At 35.1% G+C, this 16,573-nt stretch overlaps 1 protein-coding gene across 8 annotated transcripts in view; it reads left to right on the top strand.

The window, feature by feature from the left end:
* ABCC9 (ATP binding cassette subfamily C member 9) overlaps window positions 1-16,573 on the top strand; it is a 133,785-nt gene that overhangs the window by 11,204 nt on the left and 106,008 nt on the right. For all 8 annotated transcript variants that reach the window (XM_046012227.1, XM_046012235.1, XM_046012230.1 and 5 more), the window contains 4 exons: window positions 2,471-2,592; window positions 12,122-12,288; window positions 13,227-13,469; window positions 15,574-15,768. In XM_046012227.1, coding sequence (XP_045868183.1) covers window positions 2,471-2,592; window positions 12,122-12,288; window positions 13,227-13,469; window positions 15,574-15,768 — 727 coding nt within the window. The remainder of the gene's footprint in view (window positions 1-2,470; window positions 2,593-12,121; window positions 12,289-13,226; window positions 13,470-15,573; window positions 15,769-16,573) is intronic.

A 16,573-nucleotide genomic window follows, 5' to 3' on the forward strand; every position in this document is an offset into this window, starting at 1 on the left:
GATTGGTCCAACATTTCCTAAAAACTTGACACCATGTAGGAGAGAATGCTTCCTTCTTTCCTGCCTCATGACTGATGTATAGATTCAGTCGGAGACTTAGAGGCTGGGCTAATAATGGTGAAGACAGATGCTAACAGCAGAAACTTGTTTTATAGTAGTAATAATATAAAAGGCCCATCCTGAAATCAAACAGAAATGCACTCTGGATTTCCATTATCCCTCCCATTCCTTAGCTGCAGACTGCTTGCTGACTGCTTCTTGTTATTTATTTATTTATTTATTTATTTATTATTTTAAGTAACATATAATGTATTATTTGGCTCAGGGGTACAGGTCTGTGATTCATCAGTCTTATATAATACCCAGTGCTCATTACAACACATACCTTCCTCGATGTCCATCCCCTTACTCGGTTCATCCAGCTTCTCAAAAATCATTTTCCAATGATTCCTGAACTCCAGAATTTAGTTTGCTTTCTTGTTTGCCTTGTCCTATACTGGAAACTGCTTCTAAAGAATGCCAGTGAACATTAAATACACTTTAACGAACACCTTTTCTTCCTTATCATACTTACTACCATTGGCATTGCTGACTGCTGCTTCCTTCCTTTTTCTTTTTTTTTTTTTCCATTTTATTTATTTTTTCAGCGTAACAGTATTCATTCTTTTTGCACAACACCCAGTGCTCCATGCAAAACGTGCCCTCCCTATTACCCACCACCTGTTCCCCCAACCTCCCACCCCTGACCCTTCAAAACCCTCAGGTTGTTTTTCAGAGTCCATAGTCTCTTATGGTTCGCCTCCCCTCCCCAATGTCCATAGCCCGCTCCCCCTCTCCCAATCCCACCTCCCCCCAGCAACCCCCAGTTTGTTTTGTGAGATTAAGAGTCATTTATGGTTTGTCTCCCTCCCAATCCCATCTTGTTTCATTTATTCTTCTCCTATCCCCTTCCTTTTTCTTTAACAAAATATTTATGAACTATTCTCTACTTAAAATGTAACAAATGCTCATTATAATTAGTGAAATAATGCAAAGCCTTTCCTAATTGAATATTTGACTTTCTTTTTTAGTAATATAAATATTAAAGCTATCCATTTTTCTTTTGAAAAACCCTTACTTATTTTGCACAGATTTTTGTAAGAAATGTCCTTTTTTATTTCTATATAAATAGTTTGAGGTTCTGCTTTAGGTATTCTCCTAGACCTAGGAATCATTTTCAGTTTGCTTTTTAGTCTAATATGATTGATTTATTAGTAGAGCATATAATTTGTTAAGCAAATACCTTTTAGGAATCATTAACATTTCCATTATAGTTAAATATTTGATTATTTTATACGGTTTTAATGATAATTAGAAAATAATAATTTTTGTTGGAGACAAAATTTTATTGAGTTTACTGATTAGGTTATTCAAGTCTTGTGTGTTGATTATTTTTATACTATTTAATTCATCAAATTCTAAAAATGTGTATTAAAGTCTTCACTATTACTGTGTTTTCATTTAAGCATTTATTTTTATTAATTTGTCTTTTTTGAAATTATTTTCTTGTCCTCCATGATGAATGTATTTTGATTTTCTTCTTTACTTTCTGAGTAAAGACTTTCTGCCATAATAGGATGTTTGTGCTTCTACCAGAACCTTGAGGTCTGGGAGTCACACTCTAAAAATAACAGAGCTTAAGGGAAAGAATAGGGTTGGGACACCACTCAAAACTTTGTTATGATGAGGGGGGAAAAAATGAAAACTGAGGGTTGTGGAAAGGGGAGGTAGGTAGAGAGATGGGGTAACTGGGTGGTGGGCATTAAAGAGGGCTTGTGATATGATGGGCACTGGGTATTATACTGAACTAATGAGTCATTGAACATTACATAAAAAACCAATATTGTACTATACCTTGGCTAATTGAATTTAAATTAAAAATCCAAATATATATGCATATATATACTTGTGCAGGTTTGTAAATAGACAATTAATAATATAATAGCAATCCTAATAAAAAGACTAACATGGTTAAAAGACCCATGAAATCCCAACAAAAAAATGCCACAATAAGTATAAAACTTTACTGTAGCTGTTGCAATCTTTATTCATCCCTTATTAGATTGTCTCCCTTAATGTCGTTTTGTCATTCTTTTTCTAACTTCTTGAATTGACTACATAGTTTATTTATTGTAATGCTTTCTTATTGAATATGTTTAAGGTTAGTTATGAACTTTCTTCTGAGTATGGTTTTGACCACATTTATTTATAGGCCTTGATAGGTAGTATGCTCATTTTTAAATTCTTAAATATTAGACAGTGATTTTTAAAATTCTTTCTTTGGTTCCATAATAAAAGAATACTGGAAGGCATTCTGTATTTTAAGCATCTTATTACTTAAGGGAAAGTTTTAATGAACAATTTGGAAACAAAATGAGAAGCTGTCTGCAACCATCATCTCCGGACACTGATACTGTACCGCTCTCCGCAGACGGCGGGAGTCCCGGCATCTCCACCTCTTCATGCCTGCTGTGATGGGATTTGTCGCCACTACAACATCAATAGTATATTATCATAATATTGAAACATCAAATTTTCCTAAATTACTCCTAGGTAAGTATGATCAAGTGTCATCCTCCTTCCTGGAGCTCTTTTTCTTTCTCCTCCTAGTAAACACTGTCCCTGGGGGTTGGGACTGGGAGCATGGGAAAACCACAGTAGTTAATTTCTCTGGTTTCCTGGTGAATGGGGAGATGAAGATAAACTGAGTGCTCTGGGCTGTGAAAACTCTGTTCCCCCAGGACATCCGTTCTCCACTAGATGCCCCTCGTGTTGTGTTTGTTTTGTGAGATTAAGAGTCATTTATGGTTTGTCTCCCTCCCAATCTTAAGAAATTTTTGCCTCTGCTCAAAATATATTTTCCTCATAGTCTCCTGGTTTTTTTTTTTTAGAAGCTTTATAGTTTTAGTTTTTATTTTTAGGACTGTGATCCATTTAAAATTAATTGTGTAAATGACGTAAGGCTGATGCCGAGGCTCTTTTTTCCAAATGGATATCCATGTGCTCCAGCACCATTTGTGGAATAGACATTCCATGTCTCATTAGATTGCGTTGGGACCTTTGTAAAATATTTGGATCAAGTTACCATTTTAGTATGATCTATTTCTTGACTCTATAGTTTCTGTTCCTTTGATCTGTTTGTGAGTTTTCTGAGATTACCATTCTGTCTTAATCTGATTACTAGTGCTTTGGAGGTCTTGAAATCATATAGTATACCCATACAACTAGTTTTCTTTGCTTTTCTCCTTGAAAAGGAGAAACTAGAACCTTTCTAGTTCGTTTATATTGTCATATGTAGTTAGATTCAGGTTGTCCGTTTCTACCAAAAAAAAAAAAAAAAATCTTGAGGCGCCTGGGTGGCTCAGTGGGTTAAAGCCTCTGCCTTCGACTCTGGTCAGGATCCCAGGGTCCTGGGGTGGAGCCCCGCGTCGGCATGGAGCCTGCTTCCTCCTCACTCTCTGCCTGCCTCTCTGCCTGGTTGTGATTTCTGTCAAATAAATAAAAAAATATATGTATAAAAAATCTCAGAATTATGATAGAGATTGCACTGAATGTTTAGAACAATTTGGAGGAGAATTGACATCTTAGCAATATTGAATTCCACAGCCCATTTGTTCTTCAATTATTTAGGTCTTCTCTCATTTCCCTTAGAAATGTGTTATACTTTCAGGGTAGAGGTCTTCTATGTCTTGTTAAATTACTAGCTTTTTTGTTTTCCCACTGCTGTTATGAATAAACTTGTATTTTAAATTTTGTATTCTAATTGCTTCTGTCATATATATATATATATATATATATATATATATATATAATACAGCTGATTTTATATATTGACCTTATATTTTGAAACCTTGGAAATATACTCATTACTTCTAATTATTGCTTTGTAAGTTTCTTGAGATTATCTAGATATACAAATATACCATCTGAAAATAAGAGAGTTATATTTATTTCTTTTTAAACTTTATGCTTTTTTTCACCATATTGAAATAACCAGGACTTCCAATATAATGCAGAATAGACATGGGGAGTGTGAAACCTTCTAATGCCTGATTTTAGGGGAAACATGGTCAATATTGCATAATTAATTATAAAGTTAATTATAGGTTTTTCATAGAAGATCTTTATCAGATGAGTAAATCTTCCTCTATTCAAAGCGTTCTTGGAGTTGTTTTTGTTTTTTGTTTTTTAATAATGAATAGATGTTGAATTCTATTAAGGAATTTTTTGGCATCCACTGGGACAATTATAGTTCCATTAATGTGTTAAATTAATTGATTTTTCAAATGATAAAGCAACCATGAATTCCTGGGCTATGTTACACATGGTCATGATATATTATCAATGCTATATATTCTTAGATTTTGTTTTCCAAGGCTTTTTCTTTTTTCTTTTTTTTGGGTGTAATTTCTTTTTTTTTCTTTTTTTTTTATTTGTTTATTTTCAGCGTAACAGTGTTCATTGTTTTTGCACCACACCCAGTGCTCCATGCAGTACGTGCCCTCCCTATTACCCACCACCTGGTTCCTCAACCTCCCACCCCCCTCGCCCCTTCAAAACCCTCTGGTTGTTTTTCAGAGTCCATAGTCTCTCATGGTTCATCTCATGGTTCATTTCCCCAGTTTCCCTCAACTCCCTCTCCTCTCCATATCCCCATGTCCTCCATGTTCTTTGTTATGCTTCACAAATAAGTGAGACCATATGATACTTGACTCTCTCTGCTTGACTTATTTCGCTCAGCATAATCTCTTCCAGTCCCGTCCATGTTGCTACAAAAGTTGGGTATTCATCCTTTCTGATGGAGGCATAATACTCCATCGTGTATATGTACCACATCTTCCTTATCCATTCATCCGTTGAAGGGCATCTTGGTTCTTTCCACAGTTTGGCGACGATGGCCATTGTTGCTATGAACATTGGGGTACAGATGGCTCTTCTTTTCACTACATCTGTATCCTTGGGGTAAATACCCAGCAGTGCAATGACTTATGACCCCTGCAGGGTTATAGGGAAGCTCTATTCTTAATTTCTTGAGGAATCTCCACACTGTTCTCCAAAGTGGCTGCACTAACTTGCATTCCCACCAACAGTGGAAGAGGGTTCCCCTTTCTCCACATCCTCTCCAACACACGTTGTTTCCTGTCTTGCTAATTTTGGCCATTCTAACTGGTGTCAGGTGGTATCTCAATGTAGTTTTAATTTGAATCTCCCTGATGGCTAGTGATGTTGAACATTTTTTCATGTGTCTGATAGCCATTTGTATGTCTTCATTGGAGAAGTGTCTGTTCATATCTTCTGCCCATTTTTTAATATGGTTATCTGTTTTGTGTGTGTTAAGTTTGAGGAGTTCTTTATAGATCCTGGATAACAACCTTTTGTCTGTACTGTCATTTGCAAATATCTTCTCCCATTCCGTGGGTTGCCCTTTTGTTGTGTTGACTGTTTCCTTTGCTGTGCAGAAGATTTTGATCTTGATGAAGTCCCAAAAGTTCATTTTTACTTTTGTTTCCTTTGCCTTTGGAGACATATCTTGAAAGAAGTTGCTGTGGCTGATATCGAAGAGGTTACTGCCTATGTTCTCCTCTAGGATTCTGATGGATTCCTGTCTCACGTTGAGGTCTTTTACCCATTTCGAGTTTATCTTTGTGTACGGTGTAAGAGAATGGTCGAGTTTCATTCTTCTACATATCGCTCTCCAGTTTTCCCAGTACCATTTATTGAAGAGACTGTCTTTTTTCCATTGTATATTTTTTCCTGTTTTGTCAAAGATTATTTGACCATAGAGTTGAGGGTCCATATCTGGGCTCTCCACTCTGTTCCACTGGTCAATGTGTCTGTTTTTATGCCAGTACCACGCTGTCTTGGTGATCACAGCTTTGTAGTAAAGCTTGAAATCGGGTAACGTGATGCCGCCAGTTTTGTTTTTGTTTTTCAACATTTCCTTAGCAATTCGGGGTCTCTTCTGATTCCTTACAAATTTTAGGATTCTTTGCTCCAGCTCTTTGAAAAATACTGGTGGAATTTTGATCGGAATGGCATTAAAAGTAACCAGGTGGTGGGTAATAGGGAGGGCACGTACTGCATGGAGCACTGGGTGTGATGCCAAAACAATGAACACTGTTATGCTGTAAATAAGGAAATAAAAAAAAATAAATTAATTAAAAAAAAGTATAGATTGCTCTAGGCAGTATAGACATTTTAACAATGTTTATTCTTCCAATCCAAGAGCATGGAACGGTCTTCCATCTTTTTGTGTCTTCTTCAATTTCATTCATAAGTGTTCTATAGTTCCTCGAGTACAGGTCCTTTACCTCTTTGGTTAGGTTTATTCCCAGGTATCTTATGGTTCTTGGTGCTATAGTAAATGGAATCGATTCTCTAATTTCCCTTTCTGTATTTTCATTGTTAGTGTATAAGAAAGCCACTGATTGGGGCGCCTGGGTGGCTCAGTGGATTAAGCCGCTGCCTTCGGCTCAGGTCATGATCTCAGGGTCCTGGGATTGAGCCCCGCATCGGGCTCTCTGCTCCACAGGGAGCCTGCTTCCTCCTCTCTCTCTGCCTGCCTCTCTCCCTACTTGTGATCTCTCTGTCAAATAAATAAATAAAATTAAAAAAAAAAAGAAAGCCACTGATTTCTGTACATTGACTTTGTATCCTGCCACGTTACTGAATTGCTGTATGAGTTCTAGTAGTTTGGGGGTGGAGTCTTTAGGGTTTTCCGTATAAAGAATCATGTCATCTGCGAAGAGAGAGAGTTTGACTTCTTCATTGCCAATTTGGATACCTTTTATTTCTCTTTGGTGTCTGATTGCCGTTGCTAGGACTTCTAATACTATGTTGAACAAGAGTGGCGAGAGTGGGCATCCTTGTCGTGTTCCTGATCTCAATGGGAAGGCTGCAAGCTTTTTCCCATTGAGGATGATATTTGCTGTGGGTCTTTCATAGATAGATTTTATGAAGTTCAGGAATGTTCCCTCTATCCCTATACTTTGAAGCGTTTTAATCAGGAACAGATGCTGGATTTTGTCAAATGTTTTTTCTGCATCAACTGAGAGGACCATGTGGTTCTTCTCTCTTCTCTTATTGATTTGTTCTAGCACATTGATTGATTTGCGAATGTTGAACCATCCTTGTAACCCAGGGATGAATCCCATCTAATCATGGTGGATAATCTTTTTAGTGTGCTGCTGGATCCTGTTTGCTAGGATCTTGTTGAGAATCTTAGCGTCCATATTCATCAGTGATATTGGTCTGAAATTCTCCTTTTTGGTAGGGTCTTTGCCTGGTTTGGGGATCAGGTAATGCTGGCTTCATAGAAACGGTCTGGAAGTTTTCCTTCTGCTTCAATTTTTTGGAACAGCTTCGGGAGAATTGGTGTTATTTCTTCTTTGAAAGTTTGGTAGAATTCCCCAGGGAATCCGTCAGGTCCTGGGCTCTTGTTTTTTGGGAGGTTTTTTTTTGTTGTTGTTGTTTGTTTGTTTTTGTTTTTTGGGGGGGAGGTTTTTGATCACTGCTTCAATCTCATTACTAGATATTGGTCCATTCAGGTTGTCAATTTCTTCCTGGTTCAATTTTGGGAGTTTATAGTTTTCCAGGAATGCATCCATTTCATCTAGGTTGCTTAGCTTATTGGCATATAACTGTTGGTAATAATTTCTGATGATTGTTTCTATTTCCTTGGTGTTAGTTGTGATCTCTCCCTTTTCATTCATAATTTTATTAATTTGGGCTTTCTCTCTTTTCTTTTGGATTAGTGTGGCCAATGGTTTATTGATCTTATTGATTCTTTCAAAAAGCCAGCTTCTAGTTTCATTGATATGTTCTACTGTATCTCTGGTTTCTACCTCATTGATCTCTGCTCTAATCTTGATTATTTCCCTTCTTGCATGTGGAGTTGGTTTGATTTGTTGTTGATTTTCCAGTTCTTTAAGGTGTAGAGACAGCTGGTGTATTCTGGATTTTTCAATTTTTTTTGAGGGAGGCTTGGATGGCTATGTATTTCCTCCTTAGTACTGCCTTTGCTGTATCCCATAGGTTTTGGACTGAAGTGTCTTCATTCTCATTGGTTTCCATGAATTGTTTAAGTTCATCTTTGATCTCCTGGTTGATCCAAGCATTCTTAAGCAAGGTGGTCTTTAGCTTCCAGGTGTTTGAGTTCCTTCTGAGCTTTTCCTTGTGACTGAGTTCCAGTTTCAAAGCATTGTGATCTGAGAATATGCAGGGAATAATGTCATCTTTTGGTATCGGTTGGGTCCTGCTTTGTGACCCAGTATGTGGTCTATTCTGGAGAAGGTTCCATGTGCACTTGAGAAGAATGAGTATTCTGATGTTTTAGGGTGGAATGTTCTGTATATGTCTATGAGGTCCATCTGGTCCAATGTTTCATTCAATGCTCTTATTTCTTTATTAATTTTCTGCTTTGATAATCTGTCTATTTCTGAGAGAGGCATATTAAGATCTCCTACTATTATTGTATTCATATCAATATGACTCTTTATCTTGATTAATAGTTTTCTTATGTAATTGGGTGCTCCCATATTGGGGGCATAGATATTTATAATTGTTAGATCATCTTGGTGGATAGTCCCTTTAAGAATTATGTAGTGTCCTTCTGTATCTCTGACTACAGTCTTTAGTTTAAAATCTAATTTATCTGATATGAGAATCACTACCCCGGCCTTCTTTTGAGGCCCATTGGCTTTTTAGATCTATGTTGTGAAGTATATTGGGCTTGTTATTTTCTTGTAATATCTTTGCCAGGTTTTCCTATGCTGGGTTTTATTGGCTTCTTAAAATGAATTGTAAAATGTCCTCCATTTCTCTATTTTCTGAAAAACATTGTGTACAATTAATTTTATTTCTTCCCTAAATGTTGAATGAAATTCATTCATCAGTGAAATCATTTGGGCCTTTTAAAGTGAGGATCTTAAATTTAAACTTATTTCTTTATTAGACATGGACTCTTCAGTGTTGTGTTTTTTTTTTTTTTTTTTTTTCCCTTCAGAGTATTTCTTGTTATGTCAGTTTGGGAAGTTACAAGTTTCAAGAAATTTTCCCTTTCATCTAAGTATTTTATTTATTGTTATAAAGTTGTTCAACGTAGTCCCCAATTATCTTTCTTAAGTATGCAAAATATGTAGGGATGATTCTTGTTTCATTCCTAATACTGGTAATTTATGATTTTGTTCTTTTCTTAATTATTTTGGCTGGGGACTTAGCAATTTTCTTGATCTTTTAAAAAAATCAATTAACAATGAATACTGTTACGCTGAAAAGAAATTTTAAAAAAAGTGAAAAAAAATCAATTTTGTTGGCTAATTTTCTCAATTATTCATTTTCAATTTCATTGCTTTCTACTCTTATCTCTATCATTTTCATCCTTTTATTTATTTTGTTCATCATTGTTCTTTCCCTAGCTTTTAAGATAGAAAATTAAATCACTGATTTTGGTTTGTGGTGATTTTTTCTGCCTTGTCATTTTGTCCAGATAAGAGGATATGAAGGAGCAAATAAACTACTAAAAGGGTGGCAAAGACCCCAGAAAAATGCGCTGTAACCAAGTCAGAAGAGACCCCTAATTGTGGGGGGGGAGAAAGGGGATAAAAACAGGTTCTGAAAAAAAAAAAAGAAAAAAAAAAGAAAGAAAAAAATTATCTGCCTTTTTTTCTAAAATAAATATTTAAAGCCATAAATTTTTCTTAAAGTATTGTTTTAGTTGCAATCCTTAAATTTTTAATATGTACTATTTTTATTATACATTAGTTCAAATGCTTTCTGATTTTCCTAGTGATTTCTTTTTCAACATGAAGTTAGTTAGAACTATGTTGTTTAACTTCCAAATATTTGGAGACTTCTAGATATTGAATTGTGTGGGAAGTCTTGAAGTTTACCTTCTTGAAACTTGTAACTTACCAAAACTCAAAGTGGTTAATAGTATTCAGATCTAAATCTAAGTTTGTATTTTTTATGGTTGTGTCTCTAAAAAATTGACCTTTGTTATTATTAGAAATTTTCAAAGTTTCTGATAATACTTTTTTTTTTCAAGTTTTTATTTAAATTCCAGTTAGTTAACATACAGTGTAGTATTAGTTTCGGGTAAACATTTAGTAATTCAACACTTACATATATCACTCGGTGCTCATCACAAGTGTACTCCTTAGTCTCCTACCCACCTCCCTCCGGTAACCATCAGTTTGTTCTCTAAGTTAAGTCTGTTTCTTAGTTTGCCTCTCTCTCTCTCTTCCTTTTCCCTTTGCTCATTTGTTTTATTTCTTAAATTCCACATATGAGCGAAATCATATATTTGTCTTTCTCTGACTGTCCTATTTTGCATAGCATACTTTCTAGCTCCATCCCTGTCATTGCAAATAGCAAGCTTTCATTTTTTTGTGGCTGAGCAATATTCCATTGTGTGTATATACCACATTTTCTTTATCCATTCAACTGATGGACACTTGGACTATTTCTATAATTTGGTTATTATAGATAATATTGCTACAAACATCGGGGTCTGTGTATCCCTTTGGATTAGTATTTTTTTTTAAGATTTTATTTATTTATTTGACAGACAGAGATCACAAGTAGGCAGAGAAGCAGGGAGCCTGCTGAACAGAGAGCCTGATGTGGGGCTCGATCCCAGGACTGTGGGATCATGACCTGAGCCGAAGGCAGAAGCTTTAACCCACTGAGCCACCCAGGCACCACTGGATTAGTATTTCTGATGATAGTATTCTTTGTTTTAAAGTCTACTTTATCTAAAACTAATATAGCCACTCCAGATTTCTTGTGTTTTCATTGTGTATTTTTTCCTTCTACTTACTTTCAATCTGTTTCTTCATATGTAAGATGAATCTCTCTCTTTTTAAAAAGATTTTATTTGTTTGAGGGAGAGAGAGAGAGAGCACATGAACAGGGGGAGGGGCAAAGGGAAAGGGAGAGAGAGAATCCTAAACAGACTATGTGCTGAGCACAGAGCCCAATGTGGGCCTCAATGCCAGGACTACGAGATCATGACCTGAGACAAAATCAAGAGTTGGATGCTGAACCAACTAAGCCACCCAGGTGCCCCAAGACCAAGTCTCTTTAGGTAGCATGTAGTTGCATGTAGTTCAGTCTTTTTTTTCCCCCCGAAAGTCTATTCTGATATTTTCTATTTTATGCTAGAACAAGATAGATAATGAGCTTATATTATATGCCAAAATTTCCATTCTTTTTCACTATGTATATTGTGGCCACTTTTAAACTTTAGTAACTCTAATAAGTGTTATACAATGGATTGTCTCATGTGTGTTTCAGATTTCTTCTTTCTCAACCTGTATTCACTTGTACTGACCCTTATTCAAAGTTTGAAATATACTGGAACTTTGATTTCTAGTAAATTGTGTCCATCTCATATTTGTTATGAAAGGCTGGCTGTGGTTAGGAGAGGTTTAGATCCCTACCTTTCTCAACCACTGCATAAAGTCTGGCTTTGTTCTGTAGGATCATCATTCTTCTCTTCACTTTGTGGAGATGTGTGGTGTTTTAAGCCATTTGCATGAGAAGAGTTAACTTACTACTTGAATTTTGATCTGTAAAGCAGAAACCCCATTATATAGCTAGTGTGCATTCCATAATAATTCCAGGTAATACCATTAGACATACCCCTGGCAGCTGCAATACACTTACCTATTAGACCGGTGATGCAGATAACAACTTGTGAATTCTTCATATAGTATAATCGGGACTTCTTAAAAAAAAAAAAAGACTGGGAGATAGAATTAATTTTGAAGTCAACAGAACTACACATAAGTTCTGGAGTATAGATTATTCCTATTTACGTGTCTTTTTACATCTGTCCATCTACTACAGAGTGGAAGCACTAGCATTTTAAAGTCATTACCACACCTTCAGTTCAAAAACTCTGAAAGTGTCCTGGGGCATACATGTTGCTTTCTTAAAAAATAAAATTATGTGGAAATAAAATATTTAAAATTATCTTTGTTATTAAAAAGCATTATATCTATATTGAAATGTCAGTGAAGTTAAAAAAAAATATCAGGGAAAGACTGTATCTTTTTCCTTTTCTTTTTTATTTTTCCAGCCCTATTTCTGTATTGGGTAATGGCCTTTATTACAAAAACCATAAAATTGGTTAAGTACTGGCAGTCCGGTTGGGGAGTATCAGACCTGCGTTTCTGCATCACTGGCATGATGGTCATCTTGAATGGACTCCTCATGGCTGTGGAGATCAATGTGATTCGGGTCAGAGTAGGTACCTCATCATTTTTTTTTAATTGCTGGAATTCAAGACCCCAATATTAAAGATTATAGTCAGCTAGAAATTAGTAGTATTCAAGAGGATGAACAAATGTATATCCTCTTGGTGTATAAAAGTTGAACTAATCACTAAGTTTCAGGCCATTAGTGTTCCAGAAATCTCAGTATGACCCTAGAATCATTTGTAAATATTGATTGATTGTTATGTGCCAAACACTATGCTCAGTTCATATTATGGATGAAATTGTTTTCATCAGGAAATTCCATCATCCATGATTTGTCCCAAGCACACCTATATTAATATGCAAACTACTGTATTTCTAGAAATTTCAAAATGAAAAGAAGACAATGTGTTTGCTCATTTCACTGCTGAAGAAACTTTTACAGAGTTAACTAGCTATATCCAAAGTCACACAGTCAAAACTCATGCTTCTTATGTTGTGTGACATACTTGTGAATGATTTTTCAATATTCATTTTCTACCAGAGCACTTTGAGTTTGCTCTGAATGGCAAGTCACAAGCTGTAAGGAATAGTGGAGAAGTTAGTGAACATCAGCCAAACCACGAATTACCAGAGAGTGACTCAATAATGGTGTCAACACATTAAAAAAATCTAAATAATGTAAAAATCTTTATTTAGTTGACCCTATCACAGGCTATCATGAAAGATTGGTTCTTAGTAATAACTATCTTTTAGAGAGATAATCTGTTTGTTTGGTTTTTTTGGGAATTGTCCGTAAATGCATTAATCATAAAATCTGGCATTTAAGGGAAATTATTTCAAAAAAGGTTTCTGAAGAAATGTAAGAGATACTAAAATATACATTTTTGTCCTCCTGAAATGAAAATGTAGAAAAGGTTAAAATTTTATTTTAATATGTGGAATAATAATTGGGCTAAAAAAATTGTGGAATTTTTCTTGCCACAGAGATATGTATTCTTCATGCATCCTCAGAAAGTAAAGCCTCCTGAAGACCTCCAGGATCTGGGTGTGAGATTTCTTCAACCATTTGTGAATTTATTGTCAAAAGCTACATACTGGTGGATGAACACGCTTATCATATCTGCTCATAAAAAACCTATTGATCTGAAAGCAATTGGAAAATTACCAATAGCAATGAGGGCGGTAACAAATTATGTTTGCCTGAAAGATGCATATGAAGAACAAAAGGTAATTTAATATCTGTTTTTCATGTCCATAATTGTAGAAAGTGGCTCTGTCGGGGCGCCTGGGTGGCTCAATCGTTAAGCGTCTGACTTTGGCTCAAGTCATGATCCCAGGATCCTGAGATTGAGCCCCACATCGGCTCCTTACTCAGCAAGGAGCCTGCTTCTCCCTCTCCCACTCCCCCTAGTTGTGTTCCCTTTCTCTATCTCTTTGTCAAACAAACAAACAAAATCTTAAAGAAAGAAAGAAAGAAAGAAGAATAAAATGGGTCTGCTAAGTATAAAGTTACTAAGTTTAAATGGTTAAGAAAGGTCAGATTTTCTTCCTATGTCTTTCCCAGTAATTTTGAGTCATGTGAATTGGGCCACTGAGAATATACCAGCAGAGGAGATAGAGGGGGGATAGAGGGAACACTATTTTTTCTTTTTCTGGAACCAAGTGGAAAGTAAAAATTAAGTTCAAAGATCATGTATATCTAATCCTTATTACCATAAAATGTTAATAATTCATGGAATTGTTAAGTTTTTTCAACTAGTCAATAATTTTGTTATATAAAGGTAAAAATAAATCATATAATAATCACATTTAAGAAACTTAAATCCCTAAATTAATTGACTAAAATTTGCAGCACGTATTTCAGACTTGAGAAATTGAATTAAATAAAGTTACCTACCTATTTCATGTATCATCCCATGTATCTGTCAAAATTAGTTTCTTCTGGTACTTTCTTTGAGAAATTGCCTTAAAAACCTTAAATATGAGTCTTTGGATATTTTGAATTTGTCTTCTTATTATTCTATATAGTCATGTGTGCTCTCCACAATGGTAGATGTAATTTATATGGCAGTCATCTACAAATATTATTGCAATTGAAATTATTAGTATTCACGACAACATTGGAAAGGGGTAGGGTATGGTGAATCAGTTACAGTTTTTGTCTGTTCTAAATCAAGACAACAAAGCATTTATGGTAAATGATGAAAATGACCTCTGTTTTATGTCAAAAGTGTGTCTTATGAAATTAATATTGCAGGAAATGGTTACTACAAATGAACCTGAGTCATCTCTTTGGTTTCACCTCTGGGAAAAGTATTGCATAACATTTTTAAAACTCCTTTGCTGAAGTAAAGATTAACAGTATAGCCTACACATAGTTTAAATTTTCTTTTTTTTTTAATAGTATAAGTGTTCTGAGTACTCTTTATAACACAAATCAGCTTGAACTTAGTGAGTTAACATCTTGCATTAACAAACTTTTAAAAATAATCAAATTACTTATCTAATAGGGAATTGAATATGAAACACAATCGAATTCTATTCCACTGAGTTGGCTTTTCACAATGAAAGAAAAAAAAAACCAAGTTATCCACCTCCTCTCTAAGACTTAATTATGATGATTGTTCAGGTCTTAAAACCCTTTCAATAAATCACTAGAGATGGGTAAAACCATGCGTTGGCTTAAATATATATGCCATTCTTCAATTTTGCATTTCTTTGTCAAATAACTTGGAAACACAAGTCTAACACAACTTTAAACAGTACTGACTACTATTCACGGAGAAGGGAAATACCTGAAAGAGAAACAATTTGAAGTTGAGATGATCTGTTTTGTTTAGCTTGTAGTAAAATACCTTGTAGTAAAATATCTTTAGCTTGTGATAGATACCTGGTGATGGAGTGACTCCAGAAATTTTGACTAGTCTTCAAATCTGTTTCATTCTTACACTTTACGATCTTCTTTTCCATACAATGGTATTTGGTAATATTCATGACAGATACACATGTTCCAAACCAAAAAGAATTAAAATTAATTTGACCTTAAGAATTTTGGGTTATCCATTGACAGCTAAAAATTATGCAAAGTCTTTGAAAATCTGGCCTATTTACTCCTCATTCTATCCCATTAAAAGGTGTTCAGTAGCTACTGTTTGCATAAAATGCAATGGTTTATGGATTATGCATACTATATTAAAGGGACACATTAACACTTACTTATAAACTTAAAATATCATCAGAGATATCAGAAGGAATTGCCATAGTTGCTGAGATTAATTGCTGTGCTAATAGTTTTAGCTTGGTTCATCTGTGCTTTTTTCTTTTCTTTCAGAAAAAAGTAGCAGATCATCCAAACCGGACTCCATCTATATGGCTAGCAATGTACAGAGCTTTTGGGCGACCCATACTACTTAGTAGCACATTCCGTTATCTTGCAGACTTACTGGGTTTTGCTGGACCTCTCTGTATTTCTGGAATAGTTCAGCGTGTGAATGAAACCCAGAATGGGACAAATAACACAACAGGAGTAAGTTTGTCGTGCTTCTGAAAGGAAACATGTTATTGGCAGATTTCATTGTAATTGTTCCTTTCTATTAATGCAGTTCTTTGAACCATTTAAACAGGCTTATTTACAGAGCACTGAATGCATTTAAAAGGAAGAAAACAATAATTTTCCTTGTAGGGAAAATTATGTGTTTATGCATTCATTGAATGGATCTGTTCAACAAAATTATTTCTCAGATTCAGAGCCTATAAACATTTAATGAGTATCTAGTATGTGCCAGAAACCATGCTCAGAACTTTCACATTGATTATTTTCTTTGATCTTTTCAGCAACCCTTTGAAGAACTTTCATGCATGAGTACATGAAGGAAGGCTGTGACCAATCACAGTAGCAATGTGATTTGTACTATATACATTTTTCTTATATGATAAAAGCCATCACCCTGTTTCACATTATGATCAGGGCAAGTCACATTATAATTTTTTTATTAGATATCATGCTACTCTTTGGGGGGCCATACAATATAAAATACTATATATCTGCTGTTACAAATATATAGTTTTTTATTCTCTGTTCTTAAGAAAGTCTCATCATGAACTTCCCAATTTCTTTCTAAGAGTTGATTTCCCTAGGTTCACAGATAGAAACTCTAGTCTAGTCTAGTTATGTATTAATTTTTCTTTTCTATTCCCTCAACCTAATTTTCTTTTTTTTCTTCACTTACTAAAATTTCATGCATTCTCAAAGCCTACATCAAATGCCATCTCCTCAGTGAAGCTTTTCTGATTGTTCTGGTTGGTATTTGACTCTTCTTTGTACTGTCCAA

Source organism: Meles meles, chromosome 7 (assembly GCF_922984935.1).
Source record: "Meles meles chromosome 7, mMelMel3.1 paternal haplotype, whole genome shotgun sequence".
Classification (NCBI taxonomy): Eukaryota; Metazoa; Chordata; class Mammalia; order Carnivora; family Mustelidae; genus Meles; species Meles meles.